Source organism: Cololabis saira, chromosome 23 (genome assembly GCF_033807715.1).
Source record: "Cololabis saira isolate AMF1-May2022 chromosome 23, fColSai1.1, whole genome shotgun sequence".
NCBI classification, from domain to species: Eukaryota; Metazoa; Chordata; class Actinopteri; order Beloniformes; family Belonidae; genus Cololabis; species Cololabis saira.
In genome coordinates, this window is record NC_084609.1 from 30,188,531 (window position 1) to 30,216,391 (window position 27,861).

At 40.1% G+C, this 27,861-nt stretch overlaps 3 protein-coding genes across 3 annotated transcripts in view; 1 reads left to right on the forward strand and 2 right to left on the reverse strand.

The window, feature by feature from the left end:
* cog5 (component of oligomeric golgi complex 5) overlaps positions 1 to 8,730 on the forward strand; it is a 45,789-nt gene extending 37,059 nt beyond the window's left edge. The window contains exons 16-22 of the mRNA XM_061714622.1: positions 412 to 474; positions 2,864 to 2,967; positions 4,978 to 5,209; positions 5,290 to 5,366; positions 5,960 to 6,086; positions 6,217 to 6,296; positions 7,830 to 8,730. Of these exons, the coding sequence (XP_061570606.1) occupies positions 412 to 474; positions 2,864 to 2,967; positions 4,978 to 5,209; positions 5,290 to 5,366; positions 5,960 to 6,086; positions 6,217 to 6,296; positions 7,830 to 7,956 (810 nt within the window). The 3' untranslated portion in view covers positions 7,957 to 8,730. The remainder of the gene's footprint in view (positions 1 to 411; positions 475 to 2,863; positions 2,968 to 4,977; positions 5,210 to 5,289; positions 5,367 to 5,959; positions 6,087 to 6,216; positions 6,297 to 7,829) is intronic.
* Positions 8,035 to 14,550, reverse strand: ndufa5 (NADH:ubiquinone oxidoreductase subunit A5). Its single transcript, XM_061714790.1, has 5 exons — positions 14,452 to 14,550; positions 11,722 to 11,766; positions 9,881 to 9,997; positions 9,738 to 9,803; positions 8,035 to 8,185 (listed from the first exon to the last, which is right to left on the reverse strand). The coding sequence occupies exons 1-5, from the start codon at positions 14,470 to 14,472 to the stop codon at positions 8,084 to 8,086; spliced, it is 351 nt and encodes a 116-aa protein (XP_061570774.1). The 5' UTR covers positions 14,473 to 14,550; the 3' UTR covers positions 8,035 to 8,083.
* Positions 14,551 to 15,953: 1,403 nt separating this feature from the next.
* Positions 15,954 to 24,733, reverse strand: LOC133423983 (uncharacterized). The gene is made up of 9 exons (XM_061714335.1): positions 24,600 to 24,733; positions 20,682 to 23,193; positions 20,151 to 20,193; positions 19,184 to 19,339; positions 18,378 to 18,467; positions 18,089 to 18,214; positions 17,842 to 17,955; positions 16,513 to 16,584; positions 15,954 to 16,132 (listed from the first exon to the last, which is right to left on the reverse strand). The coding sequence occupies exons 2-9, from the start codon at positions 23,064 to 23,066 to the stop codon at positions 16,110 to 16,112; spliced, it is 3,009 nt and encodes a 1,002-aa protein (XP_061570319.1). The 5' UTR covers positions 23,067 to 23,193; positions 24,600 to 24,733; the 3' UTR covers positions 15,954 to 16,109.
* Between the last annotated feature and the right edge of the window lie 3,128 nt (positions 24,734 to 27,861).

A 27,861-nucleotide genomic window follows, 5' to 3' on the forward strand; every position in this document is an offset into this window, starting at 1 on the left:
ACCACACCACTCCTCCTGTCCCTGGTCTTTCACAGTTGAAGATATGAACTACGCCAGCTCACTAATCCTTGTACACTGGTGGAGATATTTTTTGGAGATATTTTTGGAGGAGATATTTTCCTGGAACAATAGGGAATCCTCTTGTTCCATGGAGGGAAAAATCCAATACTGATTACCTCCCAGAACTCCGCTTGATCGTGCACGCCCTGCTCGTATGGCTGTCTTGGATAACATTAGTACTATGTCACTCCCACGCTGACATCACATCACCCTTACTCCCATTTCGCCCCATTTCGTATAATAGTCAACAATTGACCAGGTTCATACTGTCTGCATAGGAGTTTCTGTATTGTCCCAAGTTTGTTTTAGACGTGATTTCTGTTAAGTGTCCTGTATTTTAATGTTTTTCAGATAATTTCCGGCTTCAGCTCATGTCCGCTGGCTGCCGTGGAGGCCCTGTCTTCCTCTCTGGAGGTATCACCAACTCCAATACACATTCTCTGATCTGACAAACCATGTTCATGTTCCAGTTTATATGTTCTTTATGTTAGCATAAAACACGCTCATCTTCAGTAGAAACCAGTGAACCAGCCCCAGACCTTTGTGGTTTTCCTGCATGGTGTTGGCGCTGATGTCCAACCGATATCAGAGCCGTTACTTTTGATGTTCCGTAAGGAAACAAGTTTGCCTGCACAAGGAAATTCATTCAAGTAATCCAACAAAAGGAAATTACAAGTGGAGCATGCAAAAAATTAAAATAAAATATAGACAATGACTAAGTAAATTAAGCTATACACATAAATGTGCAGTGTACTGTCAGGGTAAACAGCATTACACATGTGCAGTTATTGAATGCTAAAGTGCATGACAGTAAACAGTCAACAATGTCAGTGAACCAGTGTAGAAGTCGGTGTGGTGGGGCAGCAGGGCAGTCTGTGTAGACTCAGGCAGGATGACATTAAAACAAAGGAAGTATAATGTTTTTAAGGCACAAAGGATGAGTCATTCTCACGATTCGAGTAGACAAAAGTCTATATTTTGCTGCTCTCAGCAGTTTTGGGCCAAGGCTAAATTTTCCACCATGTCTACTGTATGAAGAGGTGTCAATGGTTTGGACCTGTAGACAAGTGAATCATCAGCCTACATGAACATCTACACAGCTGAGAACATGCTGTTATCTTACAACTTTATCTGCATCAGTTGCTCTGCTGAAGAAACAAGTTGTTGCCATGGCAACTGGGGTCAGCTGAGACCCTTGGAAAGGCTCAGAAACTGAGACTATTGTCACTTCTGGGTTTAGAGCTCAGTTTCAATCATTTCATTAGTCCACAAATATTAAAAAGCAGGTTAGTCATCCAAGGCATATCTACAGAGAAACCCAACCAGTCCAGTCTAGTTAAATGCAAGTTACCTTGAGTCTAAGTAGGCTACATACAGCGCAATTCATTTATAAATATATTCTAATAAACATATAATATCATATAAATCAGGGGTCGGCAACCCGCGGCTCTAGAGCCGGATGCGGCTCTTTAGCGCCGCCCTAGTGGCTCCTGGAGCTTTTTCAACAATGTTTGACCTTTTTTTTTCTCTTTTTTTCCTTTTTTTCCTCTTTTTTCTCTTTTTTTCCTTTTTTTCTCTTTTATGTCTATTTCTTTTCTTTTTTCTTTTCTTCTTCCTTTTTCCTTTTTTAATCTCGACATTTCGATTTTTTCTCGACATTTTGACTTTTTTCTCAACATTTTTAAAACTTTTTTCTCAACATTTTTTTTACTTTTTTCTCGACATTTGGACTTTTTTCTCGACATTTCGACTTTTCTCGAAATTTCGACTATTTCCTCGAAATTTTGACTTTTTAGTCAAAGTCAAAATCAAAGTGGCTTTATTGTCGTTTCTTCACATGTCAGACATACAAGGAATCGAGAGGACGTTTCCCACTTCCCTCGGTGAAACATATAAAGTGCGTGAAACATATAAAGTATAAAGTATTTCTCGACATTTCAACTTTTTTCTCGAAATTTTGACTATTTCCTCAAAATTTAGACTTTTTCCTCAACATTTAGACTTTATTTTCAACATTTCGCCTTTCGCCATTTGCCTTCATTCTAAGGCTTATACAAGACTTTTAATTTTTTGCGGCTCCAGACATATTTGTTTTTTATGTTTTTGGTCCAATATGGCTCTTTCAAAATTTTGGGTTGCCGACCACTGATATAAATATTTAGTAAGTAATATGAGGCACAATGTCAGTTGATTTAAACAAAAAAAAAATGCAGCTAAGGAACCACTCTGGTGGGTTTATGTTGAGGTTCTGATTCATTTTTGTTCTTATGTGTTTGTGTAGTGCTGTAGATCAGCATTTTACTGCACAGGTTAGAGCATGTTGTTGGGATTAAAGGGACAGCTCTATGTTGGTTTAAATCATATCTATCTGACAGGTTCCAGTTTGTTCATGTACATGAGGTTTCTTCAGAACAGTCAAGGGTCTGTTATGGTGTTCCGCAGGGTTCAGTGCTAGGGCCAATCTTGTTCAGTTTATACATGCAGCCGTTGGGAAGTATAATCCAGAATCACGGCATACACTTTCATTGTTATGCTGATGATACGCAGCTCTATTTGTCTATGAAGCCGGATGAAACAGAACCGTTAGTTAAACTTCAGGCATTTCTTAGGGACATCAAGGACTGGATTTTTTGCTTCTTGTGTTGTGCTGGTCTGCCCCCTCCCTCTTTTCTCTTCTGTGCATGTTTGCAGACGCTATATAAATTCAATTGAATTTGTTTTTGTTCTGGTTCTGGTTCCAGGGCCTGCAGGTTTGGAAGGTTTTTTTTATTGTGGTTCTGACTCATGTGTGTTGTGGTTCCAGGGTGTGCAGGTCCTCATGGGCTCGGCGGTGCAGCCTCTGCTGCAGTCTGTGAGTGACTCCATCGAGGCCATCATCTTCACTCTGCACCAGGAAGACTTCTCTGGGTCAGAACCTTCTACTCATAGACGCACTGCCGCACCGTCGAACACCGTTTTCCCCGTTTTTTCAACACCAACATTGATTTTTTTTCCCCCATTTATTAAACATCAGAATAAATGAATAACGGCAAGGAATATAAAATAAATAACTGCTATGCACAAGCCTACTCATATACACAAACACATTTATGCATACATTTAGGAGTGTATACCCGTTGCGAATGAACAAATTTGCAAAAAGTAGCTTTAAGATCAAATGAACAGATGATTAAATAATTCAAAATAAATTAAATAAATACATCTAAATGTAGTAAAATTCCCCTTCATTCCAAACCTTTGTTTCTTCTAGTGTTGACAGCAGATTAACTGTGAAGTGCATGCATTAGTAATGGCTATTGTCATATCATTGATGACTACAGTCGGTTGATATCTCAGTCGTTGATAACGTTTATCAATGAGGACGACATTTGATGAAACTTCACAACTTTACCTTGATATGTAGGTTAATTTTTCCAGTGCCAAAGAGCGGGACATTTCTATCATCCATTGTCTCTCCTTTCTCTGTTCTTCATTCTCTTTCTGATCTCTCTTTTCCTGCTCTGCCCAGTCTGGCCTTCGGCAGGAGGATCCCCCTTATGATCCAGGTCCTGGTCCAGGTTTCTTCCCTCCTAAAGGGGAGTTTTTCTTGCCACTGTTTGGTTTAAGGTTTTTCTCCCACTAGGAGAGTTTTTACCTGCCATTGTTTATGTAATAATTGCTCGGGGGTTTATGTTCTGGGTCTCTGGAAAGATCCTAGACACAACATCTGTTGTAATAGACGCTATAAGCATAAAATTGAAATTAGAGTTGGGTCTCTGGATATGCTTCCAGTTCAAAGTTATTACACATTTATCTCGTAATAATCAGAAATTAAGTAGTTTGTTTCTTTGCGTTTATGGAGACATCTGTAGGGTAAATGTGTGGTTCACTTATGGCGCTTTTCCACTAGTACCTACTCGTTTCTACTGATCTCAACTCGGCTCAACTCAACTTTCTTTTCCATAACAATCAGCACCTGGATCAGAAGTAGGAGGTTGGAGAAGCTGCTGTGACGTATTTGATTGTGTGATCTAAAGGAAGAAGACAACAACACTAAAGATGTAGAACCTGGAGGAGATGATAGATGTGCTGCTGGGTCTGTGGCTTGTGTTTGATATCAAGTTAAAAAATGAGAGAGAGAAGCTTCAAGTGGCGAGGATTTAAATTTTTTTTAGCTCTACGCTGCTGAAAAGTCAGCTGGAGTCGTGAGCAGCTATGAAGAGACAGAGCTCCTGGTAGATCTGGTCGTTCCTTATCTCCCGTCTAGATCCCTTTTTAATTCTCTCCTCAGCACCAGGTTTATGAACATCTGACCCTCAGAGTTGGATCATGAAACAGACTTCTGCTGCCATTGCTGGTTGAATAAAATTAACAAGAATCCGTCAGAGTCTCTTTCTCTGATTTCCTCCTCCTGACTCAGACGTCTGACTCCAACCCCCCGACCAATCGGTGGCCTGTAGTGTGATGATGTCAGATACAGCCGACTCAGCCGCTTAGAACCTCGGCAGAATAGATACAGAAAAGTATCTACTCGGTACGTTAGACCCCTGGTGGGAAAGCGCAAAGTCGAGTCGCGCTGAGTAGGTACTAGTGTAAAAGCGCCATAACTAAACCATAAGTGCAGCTTTTTCAAAATATTATTAATATCTGTACAAATCTGAAAACCCTAATAACTTAAAACGCTGAGACGACTCTTGAAATAAACTAATGTGTTGAGTCTAAAAAGTCTAAAAAAAAAAAAAAAAGTGGCAGGTAAAAACTCCCCTTTAGGAGGGTAGAAACCTGGACCAGGACCTGGATCATAAGGGGGAACTTCCTGCTGAAGACCAGCTGGGAACAGCAGGAACAGACAGATTACACACTCCTGCTCCCAAAACACCAATTGCAAATGCAGAAGTAGCGAGTGGGGACACACCGTAACCAGAGTTTGTGTTTCAGACCGGTGTCGGACAAACCCGACGTGCCGTGTTCCCTCTACATGAAGGAGCTGCAGGGCTTCATCTCCAGGGTCAAGGCCGACTACTTCTCGCAGTTCCAGTGCGTGGACTTCATCTACAGCAAGACGGAGGCCATCGCCCAGAGAGCCATCCAGCTGTTCCTGCGCCACGCCAGCCTGCTGCGGCCGCTGGGGGAGGGCGGCAAGATGAGGCTGGCCGCAGACTTCGCCCAGGTGAGACCCCCCTCCTCCAGGACAGGTGAGCAGCTCTGCAGGTCTGCAGAGTCTCGTCTTCACCTGTGTCTCTGTCTCAGATGGAGCTGGCCGTGGCTCCTCTCTGCAGGAGGGTGTCAGACCTGGGGAGACCCTACCGGATGCTGCGCTCCTTCAGGTCAGCTCTTACCCGATCAACCACAACCAAGTGGTTCTTGAAACTTTCCATGAACATTTAAGGGAATTTGTGGAAATAAATCATAAAACCAGTCTAGGACCAGTATGACCAGTCTAGGACCAGTGTGTATCAGTCTAGCTCAGGGGTCGGCAACCCAAAATGTTGAAAGAGCCATAATGGACCAAAAACACAAAAAACAAATATGTCTGGAGCCGCAAAAAATGAAAAGTCTTGTATCAGCCTTAGAATGAAGGCAACACATGCTGCATGTATCTATATTAGTTATAACTGGGGGAAGATTTTTTTTTTCATTATGCACTTCGAGAAAAAAGTTGAAATGTCAGAAAAAAGTCAAAATGTCGAGAAAAAAAGTTGAAATGTTGAGATCAAAAAGGAAAGGAAAAAGGAAGAAAAAAAGAGGAAAAAAAGGAAAAAAAGAAGAAAAAGGAAAAAACAGGTCAAACACTTTTGAAAAAGCTCCAGGAGCCACTAGGGCGGCGCTAAAGAGCTGCATGCGGCTCTGGAGCCGTGGGTTGCCGACCCCCGGTATAGGACCAGTGAGACCAGTCTAGGACCAGTGTGTTGTGTTCCAGGCCCTTCCTGTTCCAGACCAGTGAGCTGACGGCAGCCAGCCCGGTGGTGGGGGAGCTGATCCCCTACAGCACCCTGCTGCACTTCCTGTTCACCAGAGCTCCTCCGGAACTCAAGTCTCCCCACCAGGTCTGCTCACACACTCACACTCACAAACACACACACACACACACACACACACACACTCCTGCAGACACACACACTCCTGCAGACACACACTCCTGCTGTCCCTGCTACTGTAACGTATCCCCCCCCACAGAGAGCAGAGTGGTCCGTCGCCCGCTACTCCCAGTGGCTGGACGACCATCCGTCTGAGAGAGACCGGCTGTCCCTGATCAGGTGAGCTGGAAAACAAGTCCTCACATGGAGCTTTTACACTAGAACCTAGTGACGTATTTGATTGTGTATCTAAATGAAGAAGACAACAACACTAAAGATGTAGAACCTGGAGGAGATGATAGATGTGCTGCTGGGTCTGTGGCTTGTGTTTGATATCAAGTTAAAAAATGAGAGTGAGAGAAGCTTCAAACGGCGACGCTTTTTAATTTCTCCGCTGGGAGCCGTGAGCAGCTATGAAGAGACAGATCTCCTGGTAGATCTGGTCGTTCCTTATCTCCGTCTAGATCCCTTTTTAATTCTCTCCTCAGCACCAGGTTTATGAACATCTGCACCTCAGAGTTGGATCATGAAACAGACTTTTGTGCTGCCGTTGCTGGTCGAGTAGAATGAACAAGAAGCCGCGAGTCGCTCTTTCTCTGATTTCCTCCTCCTGACTCAGACGTCCGACTCCAACCCCCCGACCAATCAGTGGCCTGTAGTGTGATGATGTCAGATACAGCTGACTCAGCCGCTTAGAACCTCGGAAGAATAGTTACAGAAAAGTATCTACTCAGTACGGCCCTAGTGGAAAAGCGCAAAACTGAGTGGAGGTGAACTGAGCTGAGTAGGTACTAGTGGAAAAGCACCAAGAGGCAGCAGGACTTTCTTATAGATGTTCCATCAGAACGTGAAAGTGCGTGTGGCGTCACTGAGCGTTGTGGAGTCGAACGCACCTCAATCAATAATCGATTGTCTTCTCACGCATGTAAACTTGGATTTCTCTGCAACTCCAGTTTAATCCTGAGCTTGATTGTTGCCAATAGCTTGATTTTCGATGTGCATGTAAACCGCACTGAGTGATGTCATTACATAACGGTCCTAACGGATACCCATCACATCCTGTCAGGACTGATACTTAGGCCTGTGTTGAAAAAATCAATTTTCCTATTCTAAATCGATTCTCATATTAATTCCTAAAAATCGATTTGTATGTCTAAAGATCGATTTGATTTTTTTTTTTCATCATTACATTAGAACTTTTGGTATTTTTTTGTTTATGCCCTAAAAAGGAATGTTTTGTTGGACGCAAGAATAACTTGAAATATGTTTAAAGGTATGAAAACATTAAAGTTTTCAGTTATAATTGCATGAATTGTCTATATTTCATTACTTTATATACTGTCTTGGGGTTACATTTGCTTAAAATGCTAAAAACCAAATTCTCAAAAATTAAAAACCAAAATAGACCGAAAATGGAAAAAATGAATACGGAATGTAGGAAAAAATAAAATGGATTTCATACATCCGTTTCCTCCCTGGATCTGTTTGATAACACAAGTTTTAATAACACTAACCCAAATCAATATCGGAATTGAATTGAATCAAATCTTGATAATTGATTCTGAATCTTAAGAATTGAATCGATTGACATTTGAATCGATCCCTAGGCTTAATACTCGTAAGTCAAATATGTTGGATGTTAAATTGACGTAGGTGCATGTGTTTGCTGTTTCTGTTGAGCGTTTACTCCGTCCTACCCCCCGTGTCCTCTAGGGGCGCTCTGGAGGCCTACGTGCAGTCGGTCCGGGCCCGGCAGGGGAAGGAGTTTGCTGCCATCTATCCCATCATGCTGCAGCTGCTGCAGAGAGCCACCAGCGGGGGAACGGAGCCCAGCGCCTGAGGAGCTGCTCATGGGACTGCTGGGGGAGTGGGGGGTTTCTGAACATGTGACCCAAACTGTCTTAAGAAATAAACACGCTTTCATTGTTCAGAAACAGAGTTTTATTACGTCAGAAAGAGAACTGGGCTCAGATGGGCCACTTCCACTGGTTGGGTGGAGGCTCCTCCACCAGCGGCTCCCACGGCTTCCACTCCGTCATCTTCCTGGACAGGGCCAGCTCACACTCCGCCTGGCGACACAACCAGCAGGTTAACCCGGGGCAGCTGCTGCAGGAGCTGCACAATCATCTTTACCATACAAGTACAACATCCTAAAACATTTCCAGTCTGGTACCAAACCAGTTCAGGGCTCCTGAGACAACTGGAGCAGCTCATTCCTGTTAACCTGGTCAGGTAGAATGAACCACTCATTTCCACACGGGGGCTGCTGGGAGTGAGTGGGGGTTTTATCTTGAGTGACGCTCATCTTACACCAACTGCCACAGACCAGCGACATTTACTTTGCCAAAAGAAGGTTTCTGGAAACTCTCCGCCCACTTCCAGATTCCTCTGAAATCTGGTTTGAAGAATTAAGAGTGACCGACTCGGTCGTCAGAAGACCACGCCCCCAATTATACATAAATCACATTATATCATTTTAGGATTCAGGAAAAACCTGTCCAGTCCTCATGGGTGTAAATCTAACGATGGAGACTAAAACTGCTGCTGTTCCAGAGTCTAAATAGGTTTCTTCCTGCTGTAAAGTTGAACAACTGAACCTGTCAATGGAGCCAGACCCCAGTGGTCGGTAGGCCTGTGTTGAAAAAAAATCAATTTTCCGATTCTAAATAGATTCTCATTAATTCCTAAAAATCGATTTATGACTAGATCGATTTTTTTGTTTTTTTATCATTACATTACAACTTTTGGTATTTTTTTGGTTTATGCCCAAAAAAGGAATGTTTTGTTGGACAATGTTTTTGCCTTTAAAAATGTTTAAAAGGTATGAAAACATTAAAGTTTTCAGTTATAATTGCATACATTGTCTATTTCATTACTTTATATACTCTCTTGGGGTTACATTTGCATAAAATGCTGAAAACCAAATTCCCAAAAATAAAAACCGAAAGAGACTAGAATAGAAATAAAACCGATTTGGAAAATCGCTGCTGTCTTTGCTATCTGCCTTGAAGAAGGCCTACATGGCCGAAACATGTTGGCATTTTAACTTTTTCTAGGCATTTTAACTTTTTCTAAGCCATGATTTAATAAAGGCCTTTTATATTTTCTAACTTCTTGAGTGCCTTGGTTTTTCTAAATTGTTTTTGAATCCTTAGGATCCCCATGCCGAAGAGCACCTGAAGTATACTCTTTTTTACACCCAGCAGCACTCCATGCGTTTGTAGTTGCCTTTAGAAATAAAAGCGATTTCATCCGTCTCTGTTTCCTCCCTGGATCTGTTTGGTAATTCTGACCCACGATGTTTCTGAAAGCAGTTCTATCAGCATTCTGGGAGCTGATTGGTCCTTACAGCATCATTAGCTGCAATACTTGCTGTTGAATCTCAATATAATACTAGTATTAATATGTTGCAGAACTACAGTCATATAATTCATGCAACAGCTCAAAAAACTGTTTTAATAACACTAACCTAAATCAATGTTGGAATCGAATCGGATCAAATCAAATTTTGATAATCGATTCTGAATCTTAAGAATTGGAATTGAATTGATTCTTGACATTTGAATGGATCCCCAGCCCCAGCGGTCGTTTGTCCCTGTCCGGACTGTTCCAGGAACCCACCTGGAAGATGACTTCTTCAATCTGCCCACAGTTGATCTTCTTCTCCAGGTGCCCCACATCTGTCTCCTGTAAACAGAAACTCTGATCAGACTAAAGCTCCATCCCCCCCCGACCGACCGTCCGTCCAGCTGCAGGACACCCACCGCCTTCACGTGGTTGAAGCGCTCGGTGATCAGCTGCTCCGTGTACTTCCTGTAGGCGGCGTCCTGGGGCATGGTCTGCAGCGACGCCAGGATCTTGGAGTAGAGGACCCTGAGACGCTGGTGGAGGGAACAAGCACAGGTTCAGTTCCCTAGCTGGACCAGCCGGGTCCAGACCCTCCCTGAGGGCTCCCAGCTACGGTTGCTACTTTTCACAAATAGAAATAAGGGACGCCCCAATTTCAGCAAAAAAGGGACATCCCCAAAACTTCTAAACTGCATAGAAATGTATTTATTTTATATGAAAAAACAAAATACTTTGATTTTAAGTTTAAAGTGCTTTAATAGAATTAAACTTGCATGACTGTGCAGACAGACAACCATACTAGCAGCTGAAATAGCCTTTGCTCCCATGGTAAATGTAAATATAGCTACAGGTGAAGGTCAGAACATTAGAATATGGTGTAAATTTATTTCAATAATTCAACTTAAAAGGTGAAACTAATATATTACATAGTCTCACAGTCTTACATGCAAAGCAAGATATGTTAAACCTTTATTTGTTACAATTTTGATGATTGAATTGTTTATTAGTAATTTTCTGAGATTTTTTATTTGAGGTTTTCATGAACTGTGAGCCATAATCATCAAAATCATAACAAATAAAGGTTTGAAATATCTCACTTTGAATGTAGTGGGAAATAATATGTTTGTTTTACCTTTAGGTGAATTTAATACGAATGACGTTTTGCAATATATTCAAATGTTCCGACCTTCATCTGTATGACATCAATAAATAAGAGCATAATACATGTCCGTATTGGTTCAATACGGAACGCAACTTTTAATTCCCAATTAAGTAACGATTCCGTATTTCAAGTGACGGGTGGTAAGTCTGCTCCCAGCTCCAGGTTCAGACCAGCGGCCACTCCATCCTTACAACGCATCACCACGTCAGTCCCTGAACATCAAGTCCACCAACACACGCCACCCAACTAAACTAATTCTCTGAATAGAGTGCTGACAGGAATCAGCAAGAGAGACCAGGGCTGCGTCTGAAATGCCATACTAAACAGTATATACTCAAAAAGTATACTTAAGTTCGGCACACTTTTGAGTAAATATCAGTAGTATGCATTAATTGGGACGTACTACTCAGAGCCACATGGCACTTCCTGCCGTTGGGAGGGGGAGTTGTTACCATGGTAACCACTCCTGTCACAGCAGCAGTAGCAGCACCGCTCCGCTCTCTCCCCTTTATGCTGGCCCAAACAAGATGACATTTCTCCTGCGCTGTGTGGTTTTATTCTTACCTCATCTTAAATCATTGGCTGCCTGTAGCTAGCTCATTCGTAAACTTTGCAAATACATCTAGCCACACAGTAATGTGATAAATGATGAATCATCTGGTTAATATCTTATGGAAACCAAAGCGAAATCACACCTAATTACTCTCGTTTGAATAGTAGCGTGATGCTGCCGCTGCAGCTTTGCTTGGTACCGGTAACATTATCCTCCATTTTTGTTGGTTGTTAAGTATCTACGCAGTACTTAGCAACCAAACACCGCTGCATTGCATTGTGGGAAGTTTTTGCTTAGCTAGTGTCCACCAATCCAAACTAATACATTTCTCCGGAATGAGTAAAGATAGCACATACTATTGTGTACATACTAATTTAATAATGATAATCAAAAAAATTAAATGAAATAAAAATAAATAAATAAATCAGACTGGACCCTGAAACCATGTGAAACCATCTCCATGTGGGGTGATGACGGGAATGATAGAAACCAGATGTGGACCAATCATCTGGACTGGTGTGCAGGTGTGTGCGAGTGCTCACCTCATGGGGGTTGTGGGACACGGCCAGGCCCACCAGGCCAGTGGTCTGGAAGAGAGAACGGAGAGATTCTGGTTAAAGTCTGCACCATCACAGCTGGATCACAGCTGGATTACAGGTGGATCACACGCAGCCACACCCACACCAACATCTAACCGACCAATCAGAAGACAGAAACTCAATTAGATAGAGATAAGCTGCTGCAGGTCCCTTACCCCCCACCACACGAGCCAATGAGGACACGCAAAAACAACAACCAAGATCTGGGGCCTGTACTACGAAGCGGGATTTGGGGTTAGCGAGGTAACTTCAGGTTTAACCCTGGGTTTTCAGGACTACGACGGTGGTTCACTTCTTACCGGGGTACATCGCCATGGTAACTTATGCTGAACAGCTAACCTGCTCCGGAGCAGGTTATGTTCGAGATACAGATCGCCGGGTATAAAAGCACCGCCCACTGACCAATCAGCTCTCTTGGAAAATGGCATGCCCTTTCGAAGAGAATCCAGTGGAGCTCGGTGCGCGGATCGTGAGAGGAAAAAAAAAAAAAAGAGTGGGCTGACTTTCAACAAAAATTTAATTAGTCAAGAAACTAAGCAATTCCTTTCATACAAGTATCAACACTTTATCATTTCTTTTCTCCTGACAGAGAGGTATGCGAGTACGTTTGTCTTTGCTGTCGATACCCTCACTCCGTCTTTCTAAGAAAACTACTTTTGCAAATAAACCTTTATGTACAAACTGTAAATATACTGTAGAAACAAGGTATGAGTCATTTGAGAGAGGATGAAATGTCAGACCTCGTTTAATTTGAACACGACATGAACTTTTAATTTCAAGTCTAAATATTAAGTTAAATCACAGTGTAAATTATCCTTTGCTCTTCGCTACTGAAATAAGCGGCTCTGACAGCGGACTTCTCCATGCTTGCGATTGGTCATGCGCTGAAAACACGGCCCCTTTTATGTGCACGCGCTCATATCCAGATTGGAGAAACCTGGGTTGATATACCGAGTTGATAACCACCGTCGTGTGCAATTGCAATTGTCCGGGTTAGTGAATCTGGATAAGGAAAAGATATCCTGGGTATGTTGAACTTGCTTCGTAGTACAGGCCCCAGGTCCTGGTCCTGTATCTCTTCATTCTGGTCCTGGTCCTGTATCTCTTCATTCTGGTCCTGGTCCTGTATCTCTTCATTCTGGTCCTGGTCCTGTATCTCTTCATTCTGGTCCTGGTCCTGTATCTCTTCATTCTGGTCCTGGTCCTGTATCTCTTCGTCCTGGTCCAGGTCAACATCACGTTAAAACCGGAGTTCTTGATTAATGGATCCTGAAGAAAAACTAAACCAGAATCCAAATGTCCCAAAGTTTCATTGTTACGAGCCTGCAGCTCAGGAAGATTACGGGTGTCTGACAGACCAGAACCAGAACCAAAACTATCACCACTAACCAGAACCAGAACCAGTAACAAAACTTATTCATGCATTCATTTTCAGTGGGTTGGATTATTGCAATGGCATCTTTACAGGCCTTAACAAGAAATCAATCAGGCAACAGAGTCCTTACAAACACCAGGAAACTGGACCACATCACACCGGTCATGAAATCACTACACTGGCTTCCAGTGAGTCAAAGGATAGTTTAAAATCTTCCTGCTGGTCTACAAAGACCTGAATGGTCTTGGACCAAAATACATGGTTGATCTGTTAGTTCCTATGAAGCTCCCAGACCCCTGAGCTTCATCTGGATCTGTTAGTTCCTATGAAGCTCCCAGACCCCTGAGGTTCATCTGGATCTGTTAGTTCCTATGAAGCTCCCAGACCCCTGAGGTTCATCTGGATCTGGTTTGTTGTGGTTCCAGAACCAGAACCAAGCAAGGTGAGGCAGCGTTCAGTTATTCTGCTCCTCACTGGTGGAACAAACTTCCTGTAGACCTGAGGTCTGCTCCAACTGCAGACCCTTTAAATCAGGGCTAAAAACATTACTGGTGTTCTGACAATCTTTGCTCCCTGCCTAGAATGCTACGGTTCTGCGCATGCGCACAGTGGATTTTCAAAGTTTGATTGGCACGTCCATGATTTTTTGCACGATGTAAAATGAATAATATGGGATGTTGAGTATTCTATCCTTCAAAATACACTAGCCATGACATGAATTGCATTACACTTTGTGAACATTATACGATAAAGAAAAAAAAAACAATTATATCGCTTTATTTGATATTCATTCAGTAATTGGCCTTTATTTAGCCAGGCAGGTCATTAAGAACACATTATTATTATTACCACTTGCTAGGGAGTAAAACACAGTAAAATTGTAGCTCTACAAAAAGGTAGAAAACCATTAGGTAGCATTTTTTGGCAAAGCAGCAGAAATTGGCAGAACACAGTTTACTGAAGCTACTCTTAAATTAAATACTTCTACTGCCCTTACTTTTAACAACCTGTGCTTTTTATTATTTTACCTTTTTTCCTATCATTGTATTTGTCATTTACTGTTTAATTGTGTCTCGCCGCTTTTAATGTAGATATTAATCACTTTGAATTACCTAGTGTTGAATTGTGCTCTACACATAAACATGCCTTGCCTAACAGGTCACCACTAACAGAACCAGAACTAGACCGGGTCACCGGTACGAGCCTGCAGCTCAGGGAGACTAGGGTGTCTGACAGACCAGAACCAGAACTATCCCCACTAACCAGAACCTGAACTAATCCGGGTCACCTCTACGCACCTTCTTTAACACTCCGGCCATTCCGCTGCAGTTCTTCTTCTTCTGCGGGTTTAGGTATTTAACTTCTTCGCGAGTCGTATTATTGCACCGCCAAGGGCCGCGCCCCCTGCTGGTGAAGAGGTGCATAGACCGGAATCGCCCGTATCCGCCCCATGGAGCTGCTGCGATACGTCAACGACGCCGCCATATTGGATGTGGCAAGACTGCGCTGTAAACTAATACAAGTAAATGAACTTATTTTCATAAAGCGCCTTTCTACAAAGAAATGTACGTTTTACGTCTCATTTATTCATTCACACACGCACTAATATACTTGGGAAACAGTTAGGCACCAAATAGAATATATTTAATTTTCTCAGATGGCAAAAATAAGAACTTTATTGATCCCACATAGGAGTAATTCATGTTATATCAGCTATAGAGAACAAGGTAGTGCCGAAAAACAATATATTTATTTATATATATATATATATATATATATATATCCCCCCTCACAAAAAGAAAGACATTTTTTCATCAACAAAACAAATTAAAATAACATATTTGAACCATTTTTCAGACAAAATAACATTTGAATCATTTTTCAGACAATAAAAAAAAAAATGGCTCAAATATGTTAGTGTATTGTAATTCTGCTACATGTCCTACTTTTCTCAATAAGATCCTGCTAGCCCAAAATAATTTTTTGAGAATGGTTACTTTTGCCAAAAAAAACAGAATCTTCTATTTTTCTTTTTAGACAATTTAATTTGTTATCTGTCTTCAATGTGAACATCTATCAAACCTGTGTGTTTATGTATAAGTATGTATATCCATCTCACGACCAGCCTCTCAGCTTCCAGAATGTTTTTAAGTTTTCCTCAGACATCCATTCATATCAGACACGACACTCAAAAGGACTTTTACCTTACTTTATGCCGGACTTCACACAATCCACGCACTTTAAAATACAGAGGACCGGCGCTATGGAACAATTTACCTACATCACTAAAATCAATATCTTCACTGGCTTTGTTCAAAAAACACTTGAAAAAAATAATTTAGTTAAGATCAGAAACACTTCTGGAGTTGTTAAATTGTATTTTTTTTCCTCATGCAATTATCCTACATCTTCATTTTTCCCCCATCCTTCAATAATTCAGTATTGTTTTTCTTTTTCATGTTAAATTGTCTTTTTCCGTTTTATATTATGCATTTCTATATTGGTTGTTTTTGTTTTTGCTATTGTCGTTTGTTTTATAAGGGGGAGGCATTTTCATAAGCCTTTTTGGCTTCCACCTCTCCCGCACAAAGCTTCATTTGACCTTTGTTTTTACTGTTCTGTTTCATGTGCAAAATAAACTAAAACATATTCCACAGTCTCAGTGGAAATGCTGTCTCCATTACAAATCTTTTTTTCCCCCTCCCCCACAAAACACCACACATAAACAAACCTTTGATAAAACATGAGACAGAGAGACTAAGTAAACTTAGGAAAGGTTACAGTTTCAGAAATCTCCATAAACATTAGCACAGATTTAGAAATATAAAAGAGAAGGTTTTGCAATAAAAGGTGTATTATATCCATATTCAATTTATTTATATATAGAATAGCATAAAATTTTATTAAATTAATAGCATACAATTTGATAAAATGCAACTGAACACTCAGCAGTCGTCTATTTCCTGTACTTCAGCAGCTCTGGAAGAAAAGAAAAAAAAATAATTTAAACATTAGAAAAAGTAGAGTAAAACATAAAAAAAGAAAAAGTTACAGCATAGGAAATTAGTACTATGGATTATATATATATTTATTTAAAAAAAAAAAAAAAAAAAAAAAAATCAGGTTGCAAGTAGGCTATTCATTACCTCATTAAAAAAAATTCACAACTAATTATTCAAGTAGTGTATGATCTTATTGAGTGAACTGATGAGTTGTCCAAGTGCAGCAGCAGGTAAGTCCACCTATGACGGTGAAAACCTTTTGACTGGACAGTGTTGATGTCGCTTTCATTTCAAACATTCATCAAATTTAATTTGCAATAATCTGGATGATATAAAACCACAGTAACACATGTATACCTTCTTTGAGTTTCTGGATTTCTTCTGATTTCACTTGAAGTTGCTTCTCAAGTGCAGTACATTTGGCACAACCTGCAACACAGTTACAAACCACAGTCTCAGTCAGTCTTTGAGCCTCCACTTTTAGTTTTTGTGCATCAGACGCGGATGTTGGTGAGGAACCTCCCTCAAGTGGACATTCCTGGAACTGGAGTGTAAATTATCATCCAGTCGAGATGTAGTTTTAAACTATTAAACTGATCTGAACAGTGTATTAATGCAATGTTTACATCCCCTACAACTCAATCTTATAAAGTAATATATAAAGTTTGGATTATGATCAAGCCAATACTAGCAACAAAAAACATCAAACATGTACCGTAGTTGCCTATTGTTGGTAGTTTTATCAAAAGAACTAATAATCTATTGGAGACATGACAGACATAACTTAGAACGATGAAAAATGTACAACACAAGTCCTCTTATTACTATAGTACGGAAGAGTGTTAGGGCCAGGCAGGAGGAAAATACAAATATTTTAGAGGAGAAAGATTTTTTTTTTCATTATGCACTTCGAGAAAAAAGTCGAAATGCCGAGAAAAAAAGTCGAGATCAATGTTAAAGTACAATTTCGAGAAAAAAGGTCGAAATGCTGAGAAAAAAAAAAGGTTGAAATGCCGAGGAAAAAAAAAGGTTGAAATGCCGAGGAAAAAAAAGGTCGAAATGCCGAGAAAAAAAAGGTCGAAATGCCGAGAAAAAAAAGGTCGAAATGCCGAGAAAAAAAAAAGGTCGAAATGCAGAGAAAAAAAAAGGTCGAAATGCAGAGAAAAAAAAAAGGTCGAAATGCCGAGAAAAAAAAAGGTCGAAATGCCGAGAAAAAAAAGGTCGAAATGCCGAGAAAAAAAAGGTCGAAATGCAGAGAAAAAAAAAGGTCGAAATGCCGAGAAAAAAAGGCAGAAATGCTGAGAAAAAAAGGCCGAAATGCAGAGAAAAAAATAGGTTGAAATGCCGAAAAAAAAAAAAGTCGAAATGCCGTGAAAAAAAAAGTCGAAATGACGAGAAAAAAGTTGAAAAGTCGAGATTAATGTTGAAGTACAATTTCGAGAAAAAAGACGAAATTTTAAGAAAAGTCGAAAAAAAAAGGTGAAATTTCGACTTTATTCACGAAATTTCGACCCATTTCTCAAAATTGTATTTAAACATTAATCTCGACATTTCGACTTTTTTCTCGAAGTGCACAATAAAAAAAAAAAATCTTCCACTCTCAAATTTTTTTTCTCTTGCCTGGCCCTTATACTCTTCCGTACTATAGGGAGAAGAAAAGACTAAACAAAATTCAGCTCATCCTACCCTGGGTTTGGGGTTTAGTCAGCAGAGATCTGTGGGTGGTTGCAGGCGGTTTCAGGGATTTGGTTTTACTGTTCACGTCACAGGCTGCTACGGTTTCAGCAGTACTTGCTGGCACTGCTACACATGGAGAGAACAAAATAAAAGCATAGCAGGTTGAGGTTGGTGATGTCAAAAGACCCTCAGCAACCAAAATGACATTACTGAGCTGCTAAAAATTCATGTAGCACCTGTTTGAGTCCAAACCTACCAATTCTTTGAGCCTTAGGAGGCAAAGATCTTTGACTGGCTGTGGGCTGTTTCAAGTTTTTAACCTTGTTTGTCGAATCACAGGAAGATGACGCAGGTTCAGTATTATTGGATGGCACAAGAATATCTGAAAATATGAGGGATAAAAGTATAAGGTGACCATAATTCAACTTTAAATGTTGGTTATTAAATAAGCTCGGAACACCGACACTGCAGGGGAGCAACTTAGGATGAAGTTGTGCAACTACTAACAATACAGAACTATGTTGTAGCAGCAAATCAATATTTACCAGTTTTCTTCCTTTTCGGCACTGGCAAAACGTGTCCTTTAGTTAACGGGTGCTTCTTTCCTTGTAGATTCTTAGTTACAAGGTTAGATGCTGGAGGAAGAAGAATCAAACAAATCATAAATAATGACAATGTGCGCTCTTCAGCTAGCTGCATTTTAGTTCAATGTCCAAGTGTAACTGGTTTTCAGTAAAAGAGAAAAAAACATCCTTTCAAATGACATGAGAAAGCAGAAAAAGAAATGTGGAAATAATTCTGTGGTATGCAAGCACCAGAAGAAAAAAAGACAGGTACTGTACAGGACTGTCTCAGAAAATTAGAATATTGTGATAAAGTTCTTTAATGCAATTTAAAAAAAAAAAAAAAAAAAAAAAGTCACATTCTGGATTCATTACAAATCAACTGAAATATTGCAAGCCTTTTATTATTTTAATATTGGTGATTATGGCTTACATTTTAAGATTAAGATTCCCAGAATATTCTAATTTTTTGAGATATGATATTTGAGTTTTCTTAATCTGTAAGCCATGATCAGCAATATTAAAATAATAAAAGGCTTGCAATATTTCTGTTGATTTGTAATTAATCCAGAATGTATGACATTTTTGTTTTTGTAATTGCATTACAGAAAATCACAATATTCTAATTTTCTGAGACAGTCCTGTATATCCATTGTAGTTCAACATGTTGCCTCTTCTTTTTTTTTATGTACTTATTTGTATTTTTTACCGTATTCACTTTTTTGCACACTTATTTCAAAGAATATAATGAACGGTGACAACATGTGGCCTGGTGATTTTGAGAGTACCTGCTGGTCCCGGTCTGCAGGGCCTGTCAGCGTTAGCAGAAGCTTGTGTTGGAACTCTTGCTGTTGGTGACGTCAGCCCTGGAGCCGCTCTCTGGATGGATGACGGGATCCCACTCACCTGCGGTCTCTGCAGGCCAGAACCGGGGATCTTTGAAGCTAAAATCAGCGTAGAGGAAGGTGGTGAATACTTTGCTAATGAATCTTTTCATAATTATGCATTACACCGTGTCCTAACTGCATGCGACGCGAGCGAGCGTCAGCGACAAAATCAATTCCATTGCTTTATTTTTTTAATTGGACTGTCCTAACTGTAAACCTCAATAAAGTGGCAGAAACAGTAGAGAAACATAATTATAAGAATAAGATAATGGGATAATATCTGCCACTTTATTGAGGTTTTTGTAGTGAAATGAGGAGGAATCACAGAGATAACTTCTCATTTCAACTAACTGGATCAGCCGTTCCTCATCCGTGACTGTTTCCTACAGCGCTTTCAACGTGAGCGACAGGAAGAAAATAGAACATTTAAATATCACAATATCAAGCTTGTTTTCTGTTTAGAAAGTACAAACGTAGGAAGATAACAAGTACTGGCCCATCTTTTACTCATATTTTTTAGGAGTTTCTTTCAGGAGTGCACGGGCGGGTAGTGTGGTGAGTAAAAAGCGAGTTTCAGCTGTCAATCAAAATAATGTGGGGGCCCATAACGCTTTCAGTGTGGACAGAAAGCGTCCGATGTCAAGCAGTGCAACGCGATAGACGGACGCTCGCGTGCAGTTAGGACAGGCTGTTACACTGAACACTGAACACAACTTGATGAAAGCGAGAAAAAAAAGAGAAGAAAGAAATGCAAACTACACTGTCTCAAAGATTTTGCAGAAGCATGAAAACACTTAATGTTTTATATGAAAGCGCAACATAAAAGGTATACTGCAACCTTCTCCAAAAACTAGATCATGACACCTACCTGCTGCAGACCGCAAGTTATAGGAGCTCAATATTCTTGTGGTCTAAAATAGACAACGAGAAGAAGATGTTATCAGACAAGTGCCATCCGTCAGTACAGGAATGTCTCAGAAAATTAGAATATTGTGAGTTCTTTATTTTCTGTAATGCAATTAAAAAAAAAAAAAGTCATACATTCTGGATTAATCACAAATCAACTGAAATATTGCAAGCCTTTTATTATTTTAATATTGCTGATTATGGCTTACAGTTTAAGATTCCCAGAATATTCAAATTTTTTTAGATAGGATATTTGAGTTTTCTTAAGCTGTAAACCATGATCAGCAATATTAAAATAATAAAAGGCTTGCAATATTTCAGTTGATTTGTAATGAATCCAGAATGTATGACATTTTTGCATTACAGAAAATAAAGGACTTTATCACAATACTCCAAATTTCTGAGACAGTCCTGTATTTGAGGCAAACTCTTTAAAACTAAATGTCCTCTTGCAAAAATCAGTGGACAACAAACCCAAACGTTCATGTCCTACCTTCCGTGTTTCCTCTGCCGCAGCATTTCTAAGAGCATCAGCGTGGGTTCTTTGGCCTTTGACGGGCAAGCCGGAAGTGACCGGTTCGGGCCGCCCTGGACGCTTGGATCCTGCTTTGTTCTCCGACGGCCGGAGTGCAACATTTGAAACAGGCCAAAAGGCTTTAGCAGCGCGCTGTGTCAAGAATGTTTTTTGGTCGCCAACAATGTTTGATGGCTGACTAGGACCATCTCCATAAAGTTTCTTCGGACCTGCAAAAACTTTGCTCGGCTCTCCTTCTAGGTTGGGGTTGGATATTTTACAGTTGATCAAGGGTGTTGAAGTAACCCATGCGTCAACTCTTAAATCCAGACTTTCATCTAGGTCGAATGTGTTTGCCTTGTGTTTTCCACCTAGAGTTTGATGGCATGACGTGTCGGAAACACAACTCAGTTCTTCTGACTGCAGCTGATCCTTGTGCTCACATGTACCATCTCCAGAAACGGCCTCCAAAACAGGATTAGCTTCAAATGTGCCGTTGGGATTCTCAACCGTCTCGACACGAGGCCCTGCTGTGACCGCTGTCATCTCAGTGTCTTTGGGCAACTCCGGAAGCTGCTCGTCAGAGTTGCCATCTTTAATGCTAGTGGTTAAATTACAGACTTTAGGCGTGGGGGGTTTGCCCAAAGAGCTGTGGTGATTGTCGCATGAGCTACTCTCCGACAGCGTTACTGTGGCATTTCGTGTGTTGGAGACTGTAGGCGTGGGGGGTTTGCCCAAAGAGCTGTGGTGATTGTCGCATGAGCTACTCTCCGACAGCGTTACTGTGGCATTTTGTGTGTTGGAAGTTTTAAAATCAAACGTGTTGTTCTGAATATGGACAGTCGGAGGAACACCTTCCTCGATAGTCGTGCTGGAACGGGAATTTTGAGAAGAATATTTATCAAAAGTGGCATTCGGCACTTCACACTCGCCATTTTCCTTAGAAAAAGAGCAACTTTGAGTCACAGCGAAGGCTCTTTCGCAGGAGAGAGGCTCGGCCTGGTCTGTGGCTCCCTGACTCCCCACCACTAGACTGTTTGCATCCGATGTTGGAAGACCCGGCTTATTATCCTCGGGGCAAAAAACTGGAGCGCTAGTGTTGATATCAAAAGATCTCCGACTGGACGCCTGCAGAACAGACACTGTATTGTTCTCTGACACAACCGTTTTTGAGCTTTGCTGTGACACTTCACTGGTCAGAATCTCTTCATTGGGACCGTCCATGTTATCAGGAGTGTTTGTGGGTTCAGAATGCAGTTCCAAGAAAACTCCCTTTGGACCAGAGCTACAGTCCATACCAGAGGCACTAGAGGAGGTTATGTTGCAGGTAATATCCGCTGGTAATTTGTCAAAAGTGTCCCCTCTTGATATTTGAGGGTTTTCCACATTTTCCTGACTTGTCTTTGACGAAGACCCACTATGTTCCAAAACACTACCCATAGTGATATCCTGAGTTACTTCCACAGAGGTTTTAATGATGCTAACGGACTGGCCGCTTGTGCTCGACATATCCTCGTTTGAAACGGCCTCCGATCTGACAGGTTCTGCCACAGTTTGCCCACAGAGCTTAGACAAAGCTTGCACCATTTCCTGTGTCGTGTTCATAGTGGAGACCTGACCACATGGCGACAGCAGGGAGTCACATGTATTGTCGAGAAGAGTAATTTCTGTCAAGTATTGGTCAAGTATCCTCGAGGATGCAGTCTTTTTCTCAGTGGGGTCGTCCGCTTTGACTTCAGCCCGAGTGCCAGCCGTGATCTCCACCGGTTTAGGAAGTTCAGAAGGGCCGTTACTTTGTTCAACACATGTGATCGCATCACAGACCGTTGGTTTTGCAGGTGCACCTTCAGGAAGGACTGAGACATTCGTAGTGAGCTGCATCGTTGAGTCACACATAGAATCAAGAAGAGTTATTTCTGGCAATTGTTCAAAATCAAGCAGGCACATAGGAGAACGGATACTGTCGAAGGATCTCCCATAAGGATTACTCGTGTTAGGCTTTTGGCCAGTCCCTCCTGTTGATTTTTGACAATTTTTCTTGGGAAAGCCACACATTAACGGCTCTGTAAATGATCGTTGGGCGTCTATATTCAAGTAGTTTAAGATTGGAGTTAGAGTAGACTGAAAACCCAACTTTCTCTTGCCTCCATTGTTGCCATTTGTTGGATTTGGTGTTGAAAAATCACAAGTCTCCAAGAGAGGACCATGTATGGGGGACTGACCCCTAACATCTTCCGCCTGGAGTTTGAATTTTGACGTTCCAGCTGCAGTGCCGTCTGCAGTTGGAATATTTTCATTGCATTCATCTGCTTCTGGATTGTCCTGAATGCATGAGGTCTGCATTATTGTTTCATTAGGCATCATGAATGATTTCTCCTTTTGATTTGACACAAAAATAGTTATGCCTCCTCCTTCTTCTTCTACAAACAGAGTCCAGTGCTCTTCAAACACATTTCGTCTGGTGTTTTCTCAGGCTCTGGATTCAGGAAGCCTGTGCATTAAAAACAAAACATTTTGAACTCAGTTTTTAGATCCCATGCCTTAGCGATTATTATAATATAAGCAGTACTCGAGTTGGGCGGGGATGAGGAGGGATGGCATCCCCCCTGAAATAAAAACAGTCCAAATCATCCCCCTGTAAAACTGCCATCCCCCCTTTCCATCCCTTATGTCATTTCATCAATGAATGTGGTTTTACTGCTATTTCAACATTTAGAGTCATCACCAGAAAAATAACACCAGAAAAATAACTTATTTGACAATTTTCACCTGTTTCAAGTACATTTTCACTTGAAATAAGTAGAAAAATCTGCCAGTGGGACAAGATTTATCTTCTTATTACAAGCAAAAAAATCTTGTTCCACTGGCAGATTTTTCTACTTATTTCAAGTGAAAAACTACTTGAAACAGGTGAAAATTGTTGTTTTTCCCAGTGATGAGTCTTGTTTTAAGTGCAATGAGATTTTTTGACTAAAATTAGACATTTTAACTAGAAATAAGACAAATATTCTTGTTAAGATTGTGAGTTTTTGCAGTGATCCATTTTACTTATCCTGTGAAGGACAGAGTCATATTGATAAGTTCAGAAAAGTGTTTTTTATTGTTGTGTTTTGATGTATTTGATGTAAGCCCAGTGGATATTTAAAGCTTACAGAAGGCTGCATTTAACTGCTGCTATGTCATTCCTGCAGTATTTCTGCAGGTGTTTTGGTCACTGCTATTATTTGTAATATATTATATTATTTGTAATCAGCACAAATTATCTGTCCCCATATGATCAAATCCACCATCCCCCCTGATTTCTTTACAACTCGAGTACTGAATATCAGTATTCGTAGGACTGAACATTTTACATGTGCAGATAAGCTACTGAGTTTAATACTTCTACAACTGTAGGATAAAAATACAAATATTATTTATTCTATCAATATCAACATGCTGCCGATATCACACAGGAATAGTCACTCAGTCGCAGATTTGATCAACTTAGTGGCGTGGAAAGACGACGTTTAGCAGCCGGTTAAACCTGAATTATGGTTCGCGTTAAATCGACGCAGAGCCTACGCCGTAGGGTTGCGGCGTAGGGTACGCGGCGACGCGCAACGTACGGTGCGCGTCGCTGCGTAACTACGCCGTATGCTCTGCGTTGGTGTAACGCGGAACCATAAATCAGCCTTTAGACTCGCCGTGCCACCCGTAACGTAATAAAACGTGCATCCCCTTAATAATACCATAACTTTAATCAAATAGGGGCGAAGACAATTACAGGGACAGTGTAATACCCACTTAAATATAACTGATGAGCAAAATTAAAGTTGATTTATTTTAAATAACTTAAATTATGTCCGAAGATAAGCGAATGTTAGTTTGGTGACGGAACATGTTACGAGTACTTACATGTGAACAAACATGCCCTGGTGGATGTTTGTGTTTGTAAAGATGTTTAAGCCGGTCCTCTCCAGGCTGGAATAGATCAAAAGTCATATAAATATTCAAACTTTAGTCAAAACGTTCACTACTGCCGCCCCGCCGCACCAGTTCAAAAAGCTACAACTCCTGGAACCTTTTGAGTCTGTAACAAAGCAGCTGATTGGCTGATTCCAACCAATCACGGCGCTAGAATTCTTCTTCGTGAGCTTTCAGCTGACTGACGCCATCCCTTTTTTATAAACTTTATTTAACATTTCAATTTACAAAATACCTTTGAGGACAACTGAAACATTACAAGCTCACAACAAAAAATTTGAAGTTGACTCCTGTCTCAAAAATTTTTTGGCGTGAAATTAGAAATTGGCTATCTTTAAAAATGAATGGCATTCCAAATTTAGAAATCGTTAACATTATTTTTTATATAGATACTATTGACAAATCAGTGTCCTTCTTGGTTAATGTCATTCTTCAACTGGCTAAATACCACATACATTGTTGTAAGTGGAGAAAAATGAAGCCCTTTTCCCATTTTTTTATAAATTATTTCAAAAGTTTTTTTGTTTCTTTAAAAAATATTAAGTCAAATAACTCTGCAAAACATTATTAACCGATATATCAAAGTATCTTTTATTTTAAGTCTCTTTCTGAAATGTCGATGCTATTTGCTTTAAAATACCTTACTGTTCCTTTGTTTATATGTCTCTTGTTCATGAAACCTCCAAGATGTTCTTTTTTCTTATTGTATTTCCTCTACTAGCAGTTTTGTATAAAGTGTGTTTTTCTTGTTTAAAAAATTGTGTTCAATAAAAAAAAAAAAGAATTGTATACATCTTAACAACAGTATTTTTAATTGGTAACAGGACAAGAAAACAGGATTAAAAAAAAGATTAAATAAAATAAAAAATAAAATAATCATAGGGGTTGACATTTCAACAAAAGTGCTTAAGCGTATAAAAAACAAGATTGTAACTTAAAGAGAAAGAGACGTTGACATGGTTTCATATAAATCATGTATAGACTGATTTTCTTGATAGTACCTTTATGGATGTTATATCATTTTTCATTTCATTTTTAAAACAGACTATGGAGGGTTTGCTGTTTTTCCATTTATTTTTATGTATATGATATTTTCCCATAATGAGAATTATGTTCACCATCTTGGATTCCTTCTTTGACTGACCATAAATCATGACCTGAAACTTGCTAAACAAAGACTTGTTGATCCCAATATTTAACCAGCGATAAACATCTTGCCAAAAAAGCATTGTGACCGAACAAGAAAAGAATAAGTGTTCAATTGTTTCGTGTTCTGTCATACAAAATACACAAGGATCTACTTCCAAATTGAACCTTCTCCTTAGGTTTTCAGCAGCAGGATAAATATTGTTTATTATTTTAAACTGAATTTATTTTGCTTTGGGTGAAATTGGCCATTTAAAATAACTGCTGTATGTCCTCTGTTTCCCAAGTATATTAGTGCGTGTGTGAATGAATAAATGAGACGTAAAACGTAAATTCCTTTATAGAAAGGCGTTTTATGAAAATAAGTCAATACTTATTATAGGCTACCTTGGTATTGGTTTACAGCGCAGTCTTGCCACATCCAATATGGTGGCGTCGTTGACGTATCGCAGCAGCTGACGTTCAGCGCGGCCGCCATCTTGGATGGGTCTCCAATGCAGCCCCAGTTTATTTATTTCTACTGAGGAAGGTTTTATCCCTGACTACAATAATCCATAACTCCCCGAATTTTTACCCGATTTTCACACGGTTTGGTTTGTTACAAACGGCAGAGATTTAGTTATGATACAGGACACTGTCACACGTTAAAAATACATACTTTTATGCTGAAAGACTTTGTATTATGCTCTTTAACAAAGACATATGGTATGGCATATTGATAAATGTATAAATTAATTAATTTTATATTTTAATAAAGAAACCAGTTTGATTGTTCATTTGAATTTATGAGTCATGAGCTGTCATTAGGCCATTATGTGAAAGTTTTTATACATGTCATTTCAGTCTGTAACACATATACATACAAGCTCCCATATATACTGTACCAGCTCAGTAAATTTTTTTAAAAGTAATTTTTTGTAATTTTTTTGCCTGGAAAAGTAATATTATAAATCCAGGTTGTACTGCGGCAAAAAATTTTATTTTAAAAAACTGGCCACGTCTATGGCGGCCGCGGAGGGACAGTAGGCGCCCAGCTAAGCCACAACAGAAGCATGTGTTGTATTTGGAGATAGAAAGGAGTCCTAAATGTTCAACGGCTTATTTTTGTAAAACCTCTGATTAAGTGTACTTTTTTTAAAATACATTTTATTTTAAGCATTTTTATTATACGATTACAAAAGGAAATACACACAAAAGAAAAACAACAAAAATAATCCAAACACAAACTGCCCACGCTGGGTAAAAGAAAAGAAAGACTAAGGAATGTGTCCATGCGAGTCCAGCGGCTAGTAATGTCCCTGAGCCAGAGGTCAAACGCCATCAACCTGTGAGACGAGTCCCAGAGCAGACGGGAGGCCGATTACCAGGTCATTCCACAGGTGCAGCTCCTAATAGAGACAGGAAGGCACAAAAGATATTCACATGCTAGATTGGTCCTTTTCCTTCCTCATCTAATCAATAAAAGGACCCCAGATCTTAAGGAACTTCTCCTGTGAATTCTTCCAGATGTAGACAGGAAGTCATGGATAACCAGGTCTTGAAATAGAGGGAGAGCTGGATTTCCACTCGTTCAACAATAAGCCTTTTTGATATTACCATAGCAACCGTGGAGGACTATGAAGGCAGCGGGAGGTGGTTGGAGCAGCCCGTTATACTATTAATGACCTGTACAGATTAAAGTCTACACTTTGATCACAACTTTGAATACTCTGTTTAAGGTTTGGAAAAGAAAATCGGTCATTTAAAAAAAAAAAAAAAAACTTCTAGACTGAATATTTAAACAAAGAATTTATAAATGAAGACGCCGCATTCTTTCATTTTATATTGGGTGTGGCTGCACAGTCATCAGCCAATCAGAAGGTTGCATTTCTTGTTTTTCTTCTTCCGGCTCTCAGCGAAGGCGGACGCTTTTCTGCTCCTCTCCCTTATCTATCTGCCCTGCTACTGCTTTTGTCCTGTCTCGTCTTCAGAGTCTCTCCTTTTCACTCCTCCGAAATTCTACAATCATGGAATTGATTAACTGGTCTCTCAGCACAATTGACCAACT

Excerpts from the sequence above, each read along its gene's own strand:
- LOC133423983 (XM_061714335.1), bottom strand. The coding sequence starts at position 23,066 with ATGATGCCTAATGAAACAATAATGCAGACCTCATGCATTCAGGACAAT. Across the intron at positions 19,340-20,150 it reads TAACTTGCGGTCTGCAGCAG|CTTCAAAGATCCCCGGTTCT; the intron begins GTAGGTGTCATG and ends CGCTGATTTTAG. Across the intron at positions 16,585-17,841 it reads GACTAAACCCCAAACCCAGG|GTTGTGCCAAATGTACTGCA; the intron begins GTAGGATGAGCT and ends ACTGTGTTGCAG.
- ndufa5 (XM_061714790.1), bottom strand. The coding sequence starts at position 14,472 with ATGGCCGGAGTGTTAAAGAAG. Across the intron at positions 9,998-11,721 it reads TGTCCCACAACCCCCATGAG|CGTCTCAGGGTCCTCTACTC; the intron begins GTGAGCACTCGC and ends TCCCTCCACCAG. Across the intron at positions 9,804-9,880 it reads GCTTCAACCACGTGAAGGCG|GAGACAGATGTGGGGCACCT; the intron begins GTGGGTGTCCTG and ends TTCTGTTTACAG.